This window comes from Myxocyprinus asiaticus, chromosome 23 (genome assembly GCF_019703515.2).
Source record: "Myxocyprinus asiaticus isolate MX2 ecotype Aquarium Trade chromosome 23, UBuf_Myxa_2, whole genome shotgun sequence".
In the NCBI taxonomy this organism is placed as follows: Eukaryota; Metazoa; Chordata; class Actinopteri; order Cypriniformes; family Catostomidae; genus Myxocyprinus; species Myxocyprinus asiaticus.
Window position 1 is genome coordinate 23,815,489 of NC_059366.1, and position 21,484 is coordinate 23,836,972.

At 37.1% G+C, this 21,484-nt stretch overlaps 1 protein-coding gene across 9 annotated transcripts in view; it reads left to right on the top strand.

The window, feature by feature from the left end:
* Nucleotides 1-5,736: 5,736 nt before the first annotated feature.
* LOC127414134 (KH domain-containing, RNA-binding, signal transduction-associated protein 2-like) overlaps nt 5,737-21,484 on the top strand; it is a 137,433-nt gene continuing 121,685 nt past the window's right edge. For 8 of the 9 annotated variants that reach the window (XR_007892739.1, XR_007892740.1, XR_007892736.1 and 5 more), the window contains exons 1-2: nt 5,737-5,997; nt 19,171-19,298. Coding sequence is in view for 1 of the 9 variants with exons in the window: in XM_051651918.1 (XP_051507878.1) it covers nt 5,907-5,997; nt 19,171-19,298 (219 nt within the window). In the remaining 8 variants the exon portion in view is untranslated. The remainder of the gene's footprint in view (nt 5,998-19,170; nt 19,299-21,484) is intronic. The other variant, XR_007892743.1, reaches the window with a different exon arrangement.

Here is a 21,484-nt window from a genome sequence, read left to right on the forward strand (position 1 = left end):
TAATTTTTATGACTGCTACCATTTTTTTTTTTTATGTTGGATTCATTGTCCAAGCCTTAATAGTGCATGCATATACATCATCAATTCAGCAAAAGTCTATCCAAACCATGTATGCAAAGAAAATCCAGTGCAACTGATGGCTGAGTCTCTGTTTGAGAGTACAAAACGTCTCAGTTACGTATGTAACCTCGGTACCCTGAGATGAAGGGAATGAGACATTGCGTAGCAACGCATATGGGGAGTGCCTTCTCACACGACCTAGTTGAAACCTCTCTACAATAATGGCAATATTCTAATATTGGCTATGGTGTTTGAGCCCAGCCTGTTTTAGTGCTAAGCTGTCCACTATAAAACCAGGTGCACAGACGCCATTTCCTCAGAATGTCTGACTGAGAACAAGAAGCGCATCGCACATGCCTCAAGAACTCTGAGTCTTGTAGTGCGGCTAGCGTTCACAATGTCTCGTTCCTTTCGTCTCAGGGAACGAAGGTTATGTACGTTACTGAGACGACTCAGTACACTTGACATTGCATAGCAATGCATATGGGGAACAGAATCCCATCACGCCTCACTACAAGACATAACTTCCCACAGAGAAAACATGGTGCCGCAGTCTTGTGGTACGGCGACCAACATGAGTATGCCGCAGTGAGTGATCCTCGTGTTGGCCAGGAGGAGAGCACTCATAACGAATATATGAACTATAGTCATATAGTATGAATTAACTCCTTATGAACCCAATTGGGAAGGGTTCCCGAGTTTATTTATAATGAAAGTGCTTGTGACTTTATGGTAAATTATAACGGCCTGAATGCAGGCGGTTTTGAAAGTGATGGGGAGCCCGTATTTAACCCTCAGGGGTCGACGGACGCGCCGGCGCGTCCTGCTGGATTTTTTCCTCATAACAGCGGAAACAACTTAAAATACTCCATCATTTTTGGGCATACAGATAAATGTAAGACATCATTAGAGACTATAAAGGGTCTACTTTTATTTGTGTGTGCTCACAATAACAACAAAACCTTGTGTTTTTGTAAAATAAAGAAAATAAACAGGGTGTGATTTCAGCCGTCTCTGTCTCCGCGAGCATCTTTCTGAAACACGTCACAAAAATGATCTAAAACTCAGCGAATACTTATCAGACAAACATGAAACATATGTCTAAAGAAAGCTTAAAATGTCTACTTTTAAATAAAACAATTCTGCAAATCCTGCAATGAAATCTGTATGAAACTAAAGAGATGTACAGTTTCTCCTGGCTCAGATAATTATTGCTAATGTGATCACACCCACACGCAGAGGCCCTATTCATACGGTAATGTGCTGAGGCGATCTATGCAAATGGTAAACACCCCCAACAATGCCTTAAAAAGCATCAAGTTCATCATCAGATTCATTCACTTTCCTGCACATTTGGAAGATGGCATGCTACACAGGTGAGGAAGCTCTACAGATGGTCCTGGATAGTGACAAAGAGTTCACATTTTTTTCAGAAGAGCGGGACTCTGACGATAAACGTTTGCATTTTGAAGAGCGACTTGATCCAGCCGAGGATACAATTTCGGATGAGTAATCATTACTTACATTAGTTGACATGCTATTTTATATAAACATGTACATATTTTACTAGTTGGACTATTTCCAGACTTGCCAGCCAGTATTCAGAGTATTGAAATTTGAAATATGTCCTAATAGGCAAGTTTTAGTTACATTTAAATGTTGTTTCTGCTAAAGCAGGTATTTAAATTGTATGCTGTATGATATAAATATGATATGTAATATGATATAAAAGCAGCAGATTCTTGAGCAGCAAATCAGCATATTAGAATGATTTCTGAAGGATCATGTGACATTGAAGACTGCGGTAATGATGCTGAAAATTCAGCTTTGATCACAGGAATAAATTGCATTTCACAATATATTCAAATAGAAAACAGTTATTTTAAATTGTATATTTCACAATATCACTGTTTTTGCTGTATTTTGGATCAAATAAATGCAGCCTTGGTGAGCAGAAGAGACTTATTTTAAAAACATAAAAAAATCTTACCGATCTAAAACTTTTAAACGGTAGTGTAGGTCTAAAGTTTTTAAGTAAAGTCTTTATGTAAAGAAAATGTAGTCAGATTATTCTTTTAACTTAAACTTGATTTTGTGAATAAGCTACAAACAATACATTCAATCATTAAGTCTCCTCACATTCATTCTCTCTCAGTCACATTCCTCATTGATAGGCCCAGGGGAGGGGTCTTTGTCTTCTCAGGTGTGAATCACATCAATATTCATGATCATCCATGCCTTCTCGCATATGGCCTTTCTAACACTAAAAGTGTCTTACAAAAGTTAAATGACTATATTGTTTTGTATGAATGAGTGATCAGGATGGTTTTCACATCATTTTGTAACAAAAACTCTAGGCTACAAGATCCAGTTCTCAAAAGTCTTGTGAACAAATGTTTAGTATGTGTTATATGGCCTTATTTCAGTGACTTAAAATTTTTGTTTTTTCAAAAACCACGCATAAACTTTATTTTCTCAAAAATACAAACATGTTCATACATGTTGCTCACTTATTATTGTAGAATACAGTGTTATCTGGCTTTAGCCATTAATATGTTTTTAAGCAACTGAAAAAGCACAAATGTCAAGGCATGTCAAAACTTCTCCAGGGCCCAAAACACCCTCAGACCCCAGAGGGTTAAAGGGAAGGGCATAAGTATATTTATATTTGGTCAATGAATAGCAAGTGCTCTAAACAGAGAAGACCTGTGAAGAAAGAGACGTTACATCTAGGTTGTAAAACCTTGTGTATGTGTTTTGAGAGGACCATCCTGCTGCAGAACATATGTCTTGTAAGGACACACCATTAGTCCATGCCCATGAGGAGGCAATGCCTCTAGTTGAGTGTGCTTTAACACCAATTGGGCAAGTCTTACCATGCGACTCATAAGCCAGGGTAATTGCATCGACAGTCCAGTGAGAGAGCCTTTGCTTGTAGACGGAAAGTCATTTTGTGCATCCTCCATTACATATAAAGAGCTGATCAGACAGTCTGAACTGGCAAATACGCTCAAAGTATGCATGTAGTGCTCACACAGGGCATAACAAATGCAATGATTGTTTCTCATCCGAATTAAATGGAGGAGGGAAGAAGGCCTAAAGGTGAACCTCCTGCGCTTTGAAGGGCGTGGTTAGGACTTTGGGTACATAGCCTTTCCTGAGTTTGACAGTGGCTCTTGAAAGACTCCAGACATGAACTGTCGATTGATAGAGCATGCAGGTCACCTACCCGTTTTACTGAGGCCAGAGCCAGCAGTAGTGCGGTCTTAACGGAGAGCATGCACAAATCAACAGAGTCCAAATTCTCGAAGGGGGGCCCTGCAAGAGCTTTTAGGACTAATGTTAAGTCCCAAGTCGGGACTGTAGCTGGCCGAGGTGGATTTAATTGCCTTGCTCCCTTAAGGAACTTTATGATTAAATCGTGCTTGCCTATATAAGCGCCGGCTTCATGTGCATGATATGCAGATATAGTTGCCACATACACTTTGAGCGTTGACGGGGTGAGTCCTGCATCTAATCGCTCTTGAAGATATATCAGAATTTAATGTATGGGGCAGTTTACTGGGTCCTTGCCATGTAAGAGACACCAATCAGTGAACACCTTCCATTTTAGTGTGTAGAGGCGTCTCGTGGACGGTGCTCTGCCCTGCAAAATGGTGTTCATGACCGAACGCGTCAGTTCTGGCATGTGTAGCGCGCCCCGTTTAGGGGCCACACATGCAGGTTCCACAGCTGGGGCTGGGGATGCCAGATTGTGCCTTGTGCCTGAAAGAGGAGATATCTCCTCAGTAGTATTTCCCATAGTGAGCTGTACAGCATCTCCATCATTTCCGGAAACCATGGCTGGTTGGGCCATTTCGGCACAACTAATAGGACCGTTTCCTTGTCCTCTCGGATTTTGCATATGACAGAGTGAATCAGGCATACCGGAAAATGCATATTTGCGTTTTGCTGGCCATTTGTGTGCCATTTCATCTTTTCCCAGCAGGGCTTGGGACTTCGAGTACCAGAGGGGATAGTGGGCATTCTCCACTGAGGCAAATAGATCGATTTCTGCTTTGCTGAATATTTCCCAAACCCTCAATATAGTTTGAGGACAAAGTCTCCATTTGCCCGGTATCACCCCTTGGCGTGACAGTAGGTCCACACCATAATTCAGGTGGCCTGGGACATATGTCGCTCTCAGGGAGGGGAGATGATGCTCGCTCCATAGTCAGTCTCAACAATGGCGGTGAATGAATTCCACCTTGGTGGTTTATATATGCCACAACTGCCATGTTGTCTGAGTGAACCAGGACATGACAGCTCACTATTTCTGACTGAAAACCCTTTAAGGCTAGAAATACAGCTGATAGCTCTAGGCGGTTGATGTGCCACGCTCTCCTCGCACCTGTCCAGGTGCCGAAAGTTGGGCATCCATCACACACCGCCCCCCAACCTGTGTTGGAAGCATCTGTAGTCACCACTTTCCATCTGACAACTTGCCCCAGCATGACACCTCACTGGTAAAACGTAGGAGCTGTCCATGGTGCTAAAGCAGCTATACAGCGGCGGGATATAGTGATGCGTATGCGCCCTTTTCACCAGCACTGAAGAGGTCTCATGTTTAAGAGACCTTATGGGATGATGGCGAATGCCGCCGCCATAAATCCCAATGCTTTCTGAAACAGCTTTAGTGGAAGTATTCTCCCCAGTTTGAACTGAGACAGACACTGTAGAATGGCCTGAACGCGCTCGCTGTGAGGTGGCTGGGAGAAAGCGTGCTCTTCACCCAGATTACATTGAGGCCCAAGCTGTTTAGATGCTGAAGCAGTAAGTCTCTGTGCTAGCATAACAGAGCCTCTGATTGCGCCAGTAACAGCCAGTCATCGAGGTAGTTCAAGATGCGTACACCACTCAGTCTCAGAGGGGCGAGAACCGCACTGATACACTTAGTGAATGTGTGAGGAGCCAGAGACTGTCCGAAGGGCAGGACTTTGAATTGATATGCTGTTCCCTCTAATGCGAATCTCAAAAACATCCTGTGATGTATGCATCCTTCAGATCTATCAACGCAAACCTATCGTGTGGGTGTACATGCGATAAGATCCGTTTCTGAGTAGTCATTCTGAGTGGGCGATTTATAAGTGTGCGATTTAAAAGTCTCAGATCCAGGATTGGCCGAAGACCGCCGTCTTTCTTTGGAACAAGAAAATAACGTCTGTAAAACCCTTTTTGTGCTTGACAATTTGGCACAATCTCTATTGCGTTTTTCCCGATGAGATTGTGTATTTCGGCTAGTAATACTGGCGCGACAGTTTCACGCCAAAACAGACGGGGCTCAAACACCATAGTCAATATTAGAATATTGGCGTTATTGTAGAGAGGTTTCAACTAGGTCATGTAAGAAGGCACTCCCTATATGCGTTGCTACGCAATGTCAAGTGTACTGAGTCATAAGGGAACCATCAGATTTGCATAGAAGATAGGGGTTTCAGAACCATGGACAGGGCTGACAGCTCTGCACTGAACGAGTACCTTGGCGTGTAGTCATAGTCATCCTATACAGACAATATCTAGCTAATATTTACATGCAGTTGGCTCTCTGCCTTAACCAATCCAGCTATAGATGGGCGGAGTGAGAGAGTAGATTCTGTGACTGAGGTGGGAGGTTTTACATGAGAGACTTGCGTTTCAGGATAAAGGTGCACGGCATTGAGATCTTCCACATTGTGTGCTTCATCCGTGCGTGATCCCTCCCCGATATTACACAGTCTATTTAAAAGCAACATCCACCGACTCATTCCATCACTCACCACTTTGGTCGTCTCACCTGCTCTCGCGGTGATCAGGAGAGGTATCCAGTGATGGATCAGGACAAGTACCTGCCAGAGCTCCTTGCTGAGAAGGAAAGCTTGGACCCGTCGTTCATGCATGCGATGCGCCTTCTCGCGGAAGGTAAACTAGGATTTCTTGTGCCATCATTTTATCTGTTTGGCGTGGCGTCGCTGCTGTACCCTGTTTGTGCTGATATCGTTTATGAAATATTCATGAATCATTTTGAGAAAGATGTATGCACATATCAACGCCCGCTCTTGAACCATGGCAGAATGAGTCAGGCGTGTCAAGTGTTTATCATTCATAAAATAAGGGAATTGTTTCAGAGGCAGGCTTGGTCTTTATGATTATTTTTTGTGTTACTTCATTTTTTATTATTATTAATGATTAGGACTATGCTCAACTTCGTTTTTCAGACTGAAGAGAGCTTTAAAGTAACAAAAGTAGGAGACGTTCAAACCGAAAGCGTTCTTGCGTAAAAAAAATAAATAAAAAAAATAAAAATAAAAATAAAAAAGCTAGACGAATGGAACAGAACTCTTTTTAACTTGACGCGGCGTCTTAAAAACGCGGCGCTCCTGCGAAATACAGCGTAACGATCAAATACGTCAGTCTAGTCTATAGCACATGTTAACAAAACAACGTCAAATCGGCGTGGACGGACACCATAGCGCGTTCGGTTTGAACAGCCTCTTAATTGTTTGTAGGGAAATCTAAATCTTAAACAACAGAAGAAAAAAAAAGAAAAGAAAAGAAAAAAAAAGAAAAAAAAATCATCAGTCTAGCATCAGTTTTCGTGATGGAGGTCTTGTGCTTCCAATTGTCTTAAAAATGCATGTTTAGCATACTATTTTATCACTAAAATAAGACTACACTTCCCGGACTTTAGTGGTTTAACCACAATGCACCTCAAGCATTAAGGCAAACTCGTTCCATGTAGTAAATATGTAGCCTATTTATAACACTGGTTCCTTATACACTTTTGCTATCTAACAAGTCTGGATTACTGCATTTAGCCTATCTGTTCTAAATAAGATCTTCATTTGCTAAACATTGAGGATCACTTTGAACGATGTTGGAGTCAAGATTTTAATTGTTTTTTCCTGCAGCAGCTGTGTTGTCAAATGTTTGCAGTATCTGTAGGCTATAGATTTAATTGTCAGTGCAGGCAGTTGGCTAAAATATTACTTTGCTTTATCCCTGTCAGACTGTGTTGTTAATTTGTGAGGTCATAAGGATAATGTCCAAACATGGCAACACTGCATATGATCTGAACTCATTACTGTTGGGATAAGATAAAAGCAGTCCTTGACAACTCATCAGATAGTAAGCAGAGTAATTAAGAGGTAATTATGGCTATTACAAAGTGCGCACACTGATTCAGATTATCTCAAGTGCAGAGGAGCGCAGTGGGGTGTGCACTGTTGAATCAGAATGCATGTAATTAAATGACAATGGTTTTGACTGGTCCATGTCATCAGTCAACTCTAAATAATAGTAAAACAGTAAGTAATATGCTACAGGAATTTTAGATGCACTATTTGTTTGTTTCTTAATTGTAAGTGTTCTGAAAACCTGCAGCACATGCATTTGTTTGCGCACAGTTAATGCCTTGTTTAAATACATACATTTTCATCATAATTCAGTTGAATCAAAAATATTCATTCTCAAAGCGCAAACCATGTTAATATGACAATGCCTAAATCTTTTTTTTTTTTTTTCTAGAACATTCACATCATGTCTCATTCAGTTTTATGATTAGGCCAGTATCCTATTCTGTATTTTTTTCTTAGTAGTTTATTTAAATTCTGTGCTGCCTTGTTTTAAAAGGTAGAATGGGAAACTAAAGATGCAGATGAAGCTAAAACAGACTATTCATTTTTAAAAGGGGAAGTCTCACCAGGATTTTCAGTAGCTAAGTAAAAAATGTACTAATGCACTAAATACTAATTTCTTCTTATGAGCCCACAATTTTGAAAGCAGATAACATGTCTCTTCACAAAAGGGATACAGTAAGTCATTTGCATGCTGTCTTTTTAAATGAACTAAATTGCATGGTTATGAAAGTCTGCAGGCTATACAAAAAGGCTTATTTCACTGGAATTAATGGCAATGGCAGTATAGTAATGATAGTTCAAAGTGGAGGAACAGACTATTCTCCTCTGGATCACTTTTAATCGAATTACACATACTGTCTTAAAAGACTTCTCCTAAGACAGTGGTTCTCAACTTGTGAGATGTCTAGGGTCGAAGACAGCAGAGCTGTTTGCTAAATGCAAAAATAAAATGTAACTAACCATATAATTTTATGTAATTGGAATAGCATAATAAATAGGCTTATTGACATTAAAAAAAATAAATAAAAAAAAATCACTTCCGAGAGCATGAAACCATCAACATTCAAGAGACATTTAGAAACAAAAACGGTCAATTTTCCTATTCAGCCTGTGTCATATTAATAATTTGCTTGTTGTTGGGCTAATGCTTTTTATGGTAATATTATTGCATCTCAATGTTTGATTTTAAGGACATTTTTATTCACTTTTGTATGATAAACAGTTTTGGTTCTGTGTTGGGTTGCCATTTGATGCCCAATAATAATAATAAATCTGTGTTCTAAAAGAAAACTAGTTGAGAACCACTGTCCTGAGACATACAATGTGTAGACATGTAGAGATATATTTCCTTTACAAAGAGTTAAGTTTGTCTATTATGCATTTTTTTATCTGAGTATTTTTGTTATTTTTCAGCTTTCATCATTTTTTCACAGTGATATACATTTAACTCGAAAATAAAGAAATAAAAATGATAAATCTGATTAACTTTCACCTTGGTAACACATTAAGAAGACTGCTGCAGTAGTGACAAGGGTTAAAAAAAACTGTGGTTTGTTAAATTTCATGCTGAGCTACTGGTATTGATATTTATTTCAGAATGTCGTAGTATAGTCATGTCACTGGATTTACCTTTAGGGCCACTGAGCTGTAATCCCGGCTTGAATATGAATAGGAAAAGACTCCAGCCCATTATTATTTGTGCTATGACCAGTAAAAGATTATTTTAAATTACCTGTTTTGATCAACAGTCATACTTAATGACCAATTCAAGCACCCAAATAAATATTTCACATAATATGGTCATTTCATTTTTACATCTGCCACTATCAGTCTTGGGATTTTGTTAGTCAGTAGATGAATACATAGATCAGCACTTTGATTAAAAACATGACTGTTTGATCTAGTGTTAAGTTTTTGCCTCTAGTTTTTAGAGGTTTTGCATTCTAATTCGCCAAAATATTTTTTTTTTTTTGCATCTGTACATCAGTGGATGGGTGTTACACTTTAAAAAATAAAATGCAATAAAAGAAGCAGGAAGACGAGAGTAGCGGAAACACAGACACATTTATTGATAGTTCTGTATATGAAAAACGGCAAACTCCGAAGTTCAGAGAGTGACAACCACAAACTCTCCACACCAGCAGCGAGAACCCGGATCGCCAATCAAAACACACACAGATGAAACTCCAAATCAAGAACTGGAGATGTTTCATGTGGATTATACACTGTGACGAGGAGGAGGGCGTGGCCGGGCTGTGAGAATGCATGCACGGCGCTGAGTTGCCTAATCAGCGGGATAGAGATAAAGGAGGAGCCAGGGATGCCAGAGGGGGAGAGAGAGAGAGAGACACACGCGGCTGCTGTGTGTCTGCGTGTCTGTGTGTTTTATGTTATGTTTAAGTTCCTTTGTACCATTAAAGTTTACGTTGACTGCTCAGCCGGTTCCCGCCTCCTCCTTGTCCATCCTTGAACTGCGTTACATACACATACCTGACGAAAGCTATTTAAAAAATTGGTGAGGACACATCTCACCAGTCTCAACCCATAACTGACAGTGATGCATCTAATAATCATTCAGTGAATACTTGGAAACAACTGAGAAATTCATCTTTACCTATTTTTTTTTTTTTCCCATGTATTTGTCCGTGTGGTCTTTGTTGTTGAGGAAATAAGCTCATCAACCCGCCAGAGCCCAAACACTGTACACGCGCTACAATAGTAGGTAGGCAATTAGTCGATGCTGAGATTGGCTGCTGCTGTAAACAATCACAGGACTGGTTGCTGCTGTAATCAATCATGATATGGGTCTGTAGTCATTTGTGTGTACGGTGAGAGTTTAGGCAGTTTGACATGAATAAACCCCTACATTATGACAAAATCAACGATAATATACTTACATTTATATTTAATACATTTGGATTCTTATGTTGGGGTGGCAGATGTGGTGTCAATGCTTTTTTCTTAGGGTGGCATATGCCACCCCATGCCACCCTGGTAGATCCGCCCCTGTCAGGGAGCATTTTTTTATTCAGAATTCTAAGTTTTGCTGTTCCGTTTGGACGAAGGCAAATCGCGTCAAATAATTTATTACTCAAAGTTTCTGTGAATCAGGACACATTTCAGGCTAAGAGCCTCTTACAGTATCTTGTTATTTTGGTACAAAATTTGTCACAGCCTTTAAGAGGGAAGTGATTAATGCTACAGTGGTGATCAATAAAAGCGTAACTTATCCTAAACACCAGGCGGCCTGGAAACAACTGACAACTAAGCATTTTATCTAATGGCCCACACTTGCTGCGTAACTTTCATGTCTAGACTTCTCCTAAACTGCACAATTTGAGTACAACAGATTTACATAATTTGCACAGATAATAGAATAGCTAATTTTAGAAATGTTTTAATAATGTGAAAAAAGCAGTGATCCTTTTTTCAAGATCAATTTTAGTGCAACAAAGCAATGACTTTAGAGGATCATTTATGACTAATGTAGCTGCTGGCTTTCTGTAGGGCATTGCATTTTTAAAATATGTTTTAAATGTTTGCTACTTTAAAGTATCTTGTTGCTTGTAGGATCTAATGTTTGTGGCCACTGTGCATTACTGTCACTGATCCCTGTCTCCTATGTGATGGAATGGTTTGCTCACAATACAACTCCAGCCTCTGTATAAATGAACATTCAGTGTGAGAGGCTGCTAGATATCTAAGGTAATCCTATGTTATACTGAACTAGTTCTAAAGTATTGAGCTCAGTTATTTTCTGTCTTGGTTGCATTTTAGCTTCTTCTTCTTTTTTTTCAAAGCTGTAGAAAATGAGTGAATGTTTTGTTAATATGCTCAACTTTGGTTGTTTTCCAACAGAAAATGTGTGTTGCCTCGCATCAAAACTACCTGTGCAGTTTACGGAATTATTTTTTTATTCAGAAAAATAGTGTTTTATTTATTATATATATATTTATGTTTTTTTTTATTTATTTTTTTAGCAGTTCATGAATATATATTGTGATATAGGGGAAAATCTGGGGATAGTTATCACATGTGGAAGTTGTCACAAGGGCTATATCTTAATAACTATAAGATTCTATGGTCAAAAGTCAATAGTTAATGGTCATACGCCCAATTAGAGAAATGTATGTTTTCTCTAGCAGTGGTTTTGTATGTTGGGATCAAACACTTAGTTCAAAATCCTCTTCAATTAGAATTATTTTTGTGAATTCTATCCTTCTAACTTTTTTTTTTTTTTTTCATATAAATATCAGGTTGGGGAAAGTTGTCACTACTGGGGTGTCTTGTACTGTAAAATTCCCTCCACACAACATAACTAGAAGAAATAGGAGATGCCTGAAGAAGATTGTAATTAGTGGGAATATAAGTATGGGTTCCTCCAAATTTGTGAGGAACTCCATGGAATACCAGAGTCTGTTTTTCACACATCACAGTTTGTACCTGGTCATGATGAGACTGTTTAAAGTGTATGCATCTTCTCTAACCTTTGAATTTCAGGTGAAACCATTTCAGCAAGCCACGAAATGGGAATAGCTGTTTCTCTTGAGGGAACCGAGAGGATGCTTCAAATTCCAGTCTGTCATTTTGATCTTGTAAAGCACATTGCTGAATTGCTTTTATAGAGGTGACTTGATGCAAACTATTTACTTTAGAAAAGGACAGTGTCCATTTTTTTTTTCTAAAATAGTGCTTTCTTTGCCTCATAGGGGTAAAAGTAAGGCAGCAAAAAAAATAAAAATAAATAAATAAATAAAATAATGTGCTTACCAACAAAATTTACAAATGGATATTACATGGTGGTGATAAAGATGAGGTAGGATTTAGCTGAAATGTTTCTTCCCTGAAAAAGTTTTAAATACTACAGTGAAAACAAATCTACATCAAACAGTTATTATATGATATAAATAACTAGTCATTCATTGCTGGTCATAATTTGCTAGACAGTGACTCAAATAAAAAACAGCACTAATCTACACTGCTGAGTTTACACAGCAGTTTTTTTTTTTTTTTAATTAATAGCAGTTTAATTAGAAAAGAAGGATTTTTATTATGCTTTTACGTCTATTATTTCCTGTTTTCCCCAAGTGTAATGATTAAAATATGGTTTAAAAAAATATCACAGTATAAGACTCTGAAGGATTGTTGTGCCTGATGGGAAAATTCAAATCAAGTCATTTCACAATTTAACGCTTTTCACAATACACATAGTTTCAAAGCAGCTTTACAGAAAACTATGCTGTAATATCTTAAAGTCCTCGTTGAGCAGTTTCATTAAAAAATTCTACCCCTATGTACATATAGTCCAAGGGTATATGGAACATATGTGTTATATTTGATAATTTAATCACCCTTTACTATTAAAACAAACTCACAATTGACTGTTTGGAGATTTGTTAAGAAGAAACCATCAACTGTTCTTTGCCTCTCACTATTAGAAAGTTCATAACCAGCTCATATTGCTTTGAGTTTAATGTACAGTTTTATTTCTGAATAGCTGTTTGCAGTCCAAGTTCTAGCATATTTAAGTGAATCTATTTATGCTTGAGGTTTAATACAAGTGTCTATCAGAGCTTAAATTAGTGCTAATGTATGCAGTTGATCAAATGTGTGATCAAACCTCTTCCTGACAAACCCCAATCATTTAGGACAGAAAAATGTGTCTCATGATAGAATGAATATTTAATGATATGTTTCCATTTTCATAAGCAGCCTTTTAACTTGATTTAGTTCTCTTGCAATATAAATATGACCTGCGGATTGCATATAACAGTCACTGACAGATCAACTACTTCAATCTTCCAAAGAGTGGACATTATTATGTAGAATGTGAGCTATTTAAAATGCATGTTGATAGGATCAGCTGTTCCTAACAGCTTCCCATTTTAAAATGTATCAAGCCATAGCTCTCTATCACAGAGTAATCATGCAGGCAAATAGGTTAATGGCAGCTACCTTAATATTTTGATAAATATGTTGATGTTGTTACACAGCTAAAAATGATGGATGGCCTGACACCTTGTTGTAAATAATAATGGGTTTTTATTTTATTTTATTTTATTTTATTTTTTATGGTTTATAGTCAATGTATACCACACTGTATATTTGCCATTCAGCATCATGATTCTTTAGCATGTTGGCCTCCTGGAATGTGTTTAACAGGGCTGTCAACTGAATACAATTTTTAATTGAATTAATTACATAATATGCCAATTAATTCATTGTATAAAAAAATGGTTCCCAAAATAGTGAAACCATGCAAGCCCATTAATTATTAAATCACAGTGCATTCTGGGAACACTAGCTTTGAGTAAATTTCACAGGTAAATGAAATAAGTAAATTTAACTTTTCAAATTGAGAAATATGACAAGGTTTTCTATTTCAGGGTTGATACATGATGACACATTGTAAAGATAACAAACAATCATAAATAACATTTACTTATAAGCTAGAACATAATTTTTACATGTTTGAATTGAGTAAAATATAGAATTTACTTATTGTTTGTTGCTGTCCTTTTCTGCATATCGCAGCGCCGTTTTGCGGCCCTCTTCAGCCAGTAGCGGCCCATTTGGCATAACGCAGCAGACCATTTCAGCTTATAGCCACCTGTTGGGCACCATTCGGCCCCATTTCGCGGCCGGCCCACTGGGAAAGTCCCGGTTCTCCCTATGGCCAGTCCGCCCCTGCATGCAGATGTTAATGTGCATTTTGGCACAAGTACAAAATGAATACTGAGTTAAGTGTGTGATTTTTTCATTTTTAAATTCGCTAGGGGTTTTAGACAGGTAAAACAAATGTTTGTGATTTAAAAAATCCTTTCTCTCTTTTACTTTGGTCTTTATCCTCTTCTGTAACACCATGAGCCAGGAGACCCAGCAGAGTGGAGTCTCTCCTTCTAGTGCATGACGACTGCACTCTCATTTCCTTAGTCCTGTATAATGTGAGGCCCACGGCAAAAGTTTAATTAATGAATCTTATTATGATTGGAAGAGCTATTTCAATTTTAAAGGAAAAAGATTTGCTAAAAAGCATGAGAATGATTTAAACCATTTCTCTGCTCCATTAACGGTGAGTTGTCATCAGCTGCATGAAATACAGTGTATGGGTAGGCAGTCTTTTTTTAGTGAACTGTGGTAATATGTATACTGAAAGGAATGAACGAATCAGTCTTTTCTCAAATTGTGCAGATATATTGATTTATAAAAAATATTCCAAACTCAGTTTCTCGATATTCACTAAATCTATTCACTGAATCATCATATTGTTAAATATGTGTAAGACACAGAAGATCGTGGAAAGATCAATACCTAGAATAATAAACAATAAATAAAAAAATACACTTTGCAGAGTGAAAGTTGACATTCTGGATATATAGGTGTAAACAAGTGTGTTTTCAATCTCTGATATTTTTTAAACATGTTCAAATGCTAATTACCTAATTTTTTTAATATATATATATATTTACCCTGCTGATTCATTTAGCATCACTCTAAGTTCTAACTTCATTATGGCAACTGCTGAAAGGTGCAGGAGCCCACTGTGCTGACATCTGTCGACCAACTCTCCAGAAGACCTGAGAGTGTATTACACCCCTTATTAGAAGTTCAGAGAGCAGACGATAGGAGTGATGCAGCACACGTAAGGCTTAGTTCTGTTCTAAATAAAAATAAAGACAGAATGTCCTTCACAGTGTGGAGGTTAAACATTAGCGTTCAGTGACTTAAGAAACATCTAGGAAAAAAGATTATTATCCAGAAGCCTAGTATCTGTTTATTTGACTTTGAAGTGTACTTATTTGAAGGTGATACATTTTTTAATTGTTTTTGAGAACAGAAGATTATACCATTTTTATTAGTGGTTCAATGTCTCAGACAGAGCTTTAACACCAGCAAATACTATCTCTGAATAAAATAAAAATAAGGTGATGACTAAGGTATATTTGAAGAGATCCATGGACGATAACAATATTAATATGCAGAAACTGAAATGAACTCCCCCCCAAACTTATCTGAAACAAATGTTACAAAGTCTGTGTATAGTCATGGTGTTGGGAAGTTACATTTTCAAACCTTTCAAAGTGTAAAGTTTGCCAATTTATGTTTTTGTTTATTTTCTGAGCAAGCAATTCCTTATTGTGCCTCATAACGATGTTAATTGTTTTAGTTCAAAGTGTCATACTTGACCTTAATATGTCAGTCTTGGCTTGTGCTAGTACCTTTTAATAGATACATTCCAATTAGACCAAATTTAAATGGATACTGCATGGAAAACCTGTGGTAACCAGCTGTTACCCTTTAAAATCTGTGAAACATTTTAAACCTATAAAAATGACTTTTGTTGATGTAACCTAGTTTGTAATATACATTTAGGCAGTTTAAATAAAATGTTTGGATCAAATAAAACCAGTACATTTAGATGTTACCACATGAAGAACATTTTTTTGGTTACTTGACAAAATTTTTTTTTCAATAGTAGTCAATGGAAAATGCTCACTATGATACACTTTTCTTTTTTTTTTTTTAATAAATAAAAAGTGTGTCTGTATGTGAGTTTAATGAAAATGCTCATTGCTCTATTGAGTATCAATGACTGGTAGTTAGAGTAGTAGTAAAGTAGACTTTTCCTTGGAATGCAGGGCGATGATTCACAAACTTCAGTGTTAATTCCTTTGTCTATGTGCTTTGGAGTGAATGTATTCAAGCTGGGTTTTATTACAGATCATGCATATCCTTCAAATGGGGATTTATGTGGTATAGAATAGGACAATACAATCACAGAGGGCCTTGGCGGCTGGGATTGCTTCTGCTCTGTTAACTTGTGTTCTGGTGGATTACCAAAAGGCTGCTCTTCCTGAGTTGACTTTTCTCAGTAGGATGGGTATTCTCAATAGGATGGGTATTATGGTTATAAACCATACAAGTTCTTAAGAAATATTGCAGGGAAAGAGCATGGCTAGTTTGAGAAACGTACAGTAAGTGTGATTTAGTCCAAACTAATTTAAACGCATCTCTCAGTCTTTTGCCAGTTGCCGCCTCCATGTCCTGTGACTCATCACTTTTTTTTATTTGTTTTTGGTCACTATTAGCATACACCTTTGTAGATTTCTGTGTGTGTGTGTGTGTGTGTGTGTGTGTGTATCAGGAGAGCACAAAGCAATTTTGCACTGATTATGTTATAGATCACAGAAAAATACAGAGAACAGAACAAAGGAAAGATGACGTAGAGGAATTGTAACAAAAGTAGCATCTTTGAAATTAGTGTGGGTTGAAAATCTGTTTTAGGAGAACAAAAGGGAAGTTAACCTTAATTCTATTTTCATACCCGCATTTTCCTAAAGTGGATGGTTTTGAATTTCCGTCATTCGATCATGAGGTCAGATTGATGTATTTTACAACATGAACATCATTCTCAGTTGAAAACATTATATGAGCTTGGATGAATCCAGAATCCATTAAATTATACCCAACTGGTTTGAGCTGAAAGGATAATAGAATTCTATGTACAGTACAGTCTCTCTACTTCTTATGAACTAAAACCAAAGAGAAATCTCTCAAAGCCATTTGATTAAAATAATAATAATAATAATAGTAATAATTATATATATATATATATATATATATATATATATATATTGACAGTTTGATACTGTGATGTACATCTTTATCTGCTTATTTTAATGAAATGAGTATTGAAATCTCAAATGGAACAAATTGTGCAACAAGGCTTATAAAGGCTTATATGCTTATAAAACATCAGTTAGGATTCCTTTAAGTGTTATATTTCCTTCTCTCTTTTTTCTTCCTTTTTCCATTTGAATGCCCATCAGTTATTCATGCATCAGTAAAGGGCAACTCCTTAAACAAACTGGGGTGTGATGTACAATAACAGATGTCAGAAAAGAAGCCAGACCAGAATTGAAGTCTTAGGATGTGCTACTAATTCTACAGAGCCACTCATCCTTGAAATGGTTATATGCAACAATTGAAAGCCCATTTGTGGACTTCTTGGTCTTTAACCCAATGAGATCAGACCACCAGGTCCTAAATAGCACCCAACAGAGGTGTTTGTTAGTTAGGGTTATCAGACATACGATGCATACTCAAGGAATGGCTTTTGGGGTGTGTTGGGCATCCAAAACCAATGAAAGCCAAAAAAACACAGAGGTCTTACAATTCTGTTGTTTGTTTAATGTTTTGTTTGTTTATTTTCAGTTCACTTAGTGGTTGTATGATGCAAAAAGTCAAAGGTGTAGAGCAGCTTTGCATTTGGTCTGATCACATTTTTTTTTTTGGTGCAAAAACAACAGCATTGAATTGACTCTAACAGAATATGACTCCATTCCCTGTGGATTACGATGAGATACATTTCCATCTACTGAGCCAATGCTGAAGGACTTTTCTCAACTCACATTTACAAGCAAGAGGATAGAGTATTTACACTTTCCCCCTTTTCCTTTTTTGGGGTTTATGTCTCTTTATTTAGAAACAAATAATAATTCTGGATGTTGTGCAATAGCTTTTCTTGTGTGGAACATTAATCATGCTGTATGGCTGTTGTGTCTATAGCCACAGCCCTCCATGCTTCCCCTGAAATAATTTCTCAGCATCCCTTATTGTAAGGTTTCACTTGCCAAGTGTTTCTCATTTTCAGCTCAGTTTGATTTCTTTGGTGCCTTTTGGCAAAGAGATAATGCAAAGAAGAAAGGAAGGAGAGAGAGAGAGAGAGAGAGAGAGAGAGAGAGAGAGAGCAATAATAGCTCAATACAAAAAAAAAAAAAAAGGTTGTCTCAAAATCAACAAATCAGAATGTAGCAAATACAAAAAAAAAAAGGTTGTCTCAAAAATCAATAATCAGAATGTTGTAATTTTTTACTTAGGCCACATCATGCTTTAGTGATTGAAATTTCATCTCTTCTTAGTCTTGTTGTTTTGCAGATCCTTTGTCACTTAGTAGCTTGGATTGAATTTATTGTAGGGGACAGTCCCCCTGTGGCTACCTGAGATTAAGTGTCTTGCTTACGGGGACAACAATGAAGTACAGCCTCTGTATCTCTCCAATTCATGTATCGCACCCAGGGACGTAGATTCCGGGGGGGATGGGGGAGAGGTAACCCCAATAATAAACAAAAGGAAACACATAATGTCGATAATGCAAAAACACTCCCCAGGACCACAAGTTTTAAAACTTGAAAAGGCCTTAAAATGAAATCAAGACTGAAAGGATGCTCCTGTGAGAGTGAAAGAATGTGATTTTCTGCAGGTTTGGTCAGCTGAGAGCATCTCACCAGAGATGAGGTGAGAAATGATGGCCTCCTTTCACCTGCTGATTTCATTTCCCTCTTCTCTTCTTCTCTTCTCTTCTCTTCTCTTCTCTTCTCTTCTCTTCTCTTCGTCCATTTTCCTTTACCCTTCTTCCCCTTCCCCATCCCCTTTCCCCATTCCATGTCTTACAAGAGTTGCACAGGTTCATAATTCTCAATTCCGCTGAGCATTAATTTAGCGACAACAGAAGGGGATCCCTGGAGGAACTCAGGTGACAGCTTCATTTCAAGGCTCTTTAATGTTGCGTGGCTGCTAAATCTCTGGCTCAATTCTCAAAAGCACCATAAAATTCCTTGAGCACAAAATATTACTGTTCTGCGCAGCAGTTTTCAATTTTTGTTTGTCATGCCAATAAGGGCTTAGTAGGCTTAAGTTGAAAAGTTACTTTAACACAGTGTTTATTTAACTGTTGTTAATAACGAGACACCATTGGCACCATTGATTGTACGTAAAGACTTATTTTCCTCGCTTCCCCAAGTTTTTCTTTGTAGTGATGTCCAATCTGATTTTCTGGGCTGTACAAATATCACTTATGGGCAAAATAACTAATTGTTTTGTTATGTGTGTATTGCAGTGTGGCAATGGAGCAAAGCATGGCATTCTTTGACCTAGACCATTTTTTTTCATTCAGAAATTGAAAAGTTTGAAGGAGACGAGTTGAGAAAAGATGGAGAGGTGAAGAAATACTTGGATATCATCAGCAACAAAAACATCAAGCTGTCAGAGAGAGTGCTGATCCCAGTACAGCAGTATCCTAAGGTAAAAGCTCATCCACCTCAGTGCCCTGTACAAAGTACAAAGAAATGATAGTGGAGTGATGACATGACAGCCAAATCTATGTTATAGTCATGTGGAGATCAGAGAGGATAAAAAGCAATTAATACATTTTATGGGATTGCTGTGCTTGTGGTAATGACTCAATACATTCTGTATCTGGCAGGAGTAAACTAGATGCTGTCAGACTCTGATTTGTACTGCACTGCAAATCTGCTGTTATTTTGTCCTAGTTGAAATGATTCCTGGCTCTCCCAGAGTAACAGGCACCATATCTGTTGCTACCTGTTCAAACATTATCCTGCCTCATTTTGTAATCAGGAAAGTATTCTTTTATTTATGTAAATATATATATATATATATATATATATATATATATATATATATATATATATATATATATATATATATATATATTATTATTATTATTATTATTATTATTATTATTATTATTACATTTTACCAGCTGGCCTCTTGCATTTCATCTGTTAAGATATTTCAGATTCTCAACACCAATGCATAAAATCATTTTATTTATCAACACTATACATTTTGTACCAATCTTTGTTTGGAGGTAGATTCAGCTTCAGGAAAATCAGCTATGGGGCTTCAGCTTTGTAGGGTTAAGGTTACATTTTGCCAAAAATAATAGAGCTCTGCACTCAGTCAGTGCTATATTGTAGATGAAAGCATATAGCATAGTAATCTGAAAAACAATTACATACTTTTTATTTCAGTAACTGGTTATTTACTCCAAACCACTTTAACATTATCACGTGTTATACGAGACACACTTGTATTCCACATTGTGCTGTTTTAAGTTGATATTTTGAAAATGAATAGAGAAAAGCCCATGAGCAAAACACAGATGAGCAAAGCACAGATTAATCCATAAAGCTTCTAAGTTTCTCATATTCTCACTAGTGTTTGACAGCTCTAGGAAGCCTTTTTTACTTTTTACTGTTATTCTGCTTTAGGGAAGAAGAAAAAAAACCCTAGAGAATTAAAATGTGTGCAGACTGTTTGATGGTTTTAGTAGATTTGTGCTGTCAAAAAAATAAAAATAAAAAAATAAATAAAATAAAATAAAATAAAAATAATAATAATAATAATAATAATAAAACATGCCGTAGGTTTAGATTTGATATGTCTTGTTCAAGTTGTACAATGGATTTGTGTTTTTCCAAATCCCTCTTTCCAGAGGATTTCTGATGCTTTGTAGTCATGAAATTACTCTTTGGTTAAGTTCTCTTGTGATAGTCCTGGAATGGTGCTACTGTAATCTGAGGATGGATAATATGTTTGAGCACAGTAGGTTTCTAGGTTACTAGATTCCTGGGTTCCTGTAGCTCAATTGATAGAGCATGGCATTAGCAATGCCAGGATCATGGGTTTGATTCCCAGGGAACAAACAAACTGATCAAATGTATACATGTAATTCACTGTAAGTTGCTTTGGATAAAAGTGCCTTCTAAATGTACTAGATAATAATCATTTATAAGCCTTTAAAAAAAAAAAAAGGTTGGCCACCAGTTGAGAGGATTATCTATGCATAGTGTCCATGCTGTGTTCTTTATATCTAATTGCACTTGACACAGCTTCTAATTGTTTGAACGTGGCAGAGATTTTCTCAGAATTTCCCATGATTGTAGACATTTTAAGTGATATTGCAGAAACCCCCATACCTCAAAACCAGTTCAGTGAACTTGTGGGCCATAACAGAAAAAAGCTTACAGAGTCTAGACTTAATGTTATGCTCTCCATTACAAATCCAAAGGATTTATCTATGTGCCATTAATTAATCCTTGTGTGACGACAGCGCTGTCTCAGACTTTTGGCTAATCATGCTTGATGAGATAGTCTCACAGGAAGAACATTTTTGCTTCAACTCAGAATTGTGAGCTAAAGTTGATCTGGGTTTCTTTGATGCTCTAGGATGGCTGGAGTTTATAGATTTGCATAAAGATGAATAGGCCTTTCTGGATCTCGAATGGTAGGTTGTTACTTGACCTTTGACTCTTTGTAGTGATGTGAAAAGTAGCAGTGCTACAGTATAAAATTGATATTAAATATGAATATGTTTTGATTTTGAGTAATATATAAATTAATGATACCGGTCTTTCTACAGTATTGATAATAACAATACCATTAGGGGTTCCTGTAGCTAAATT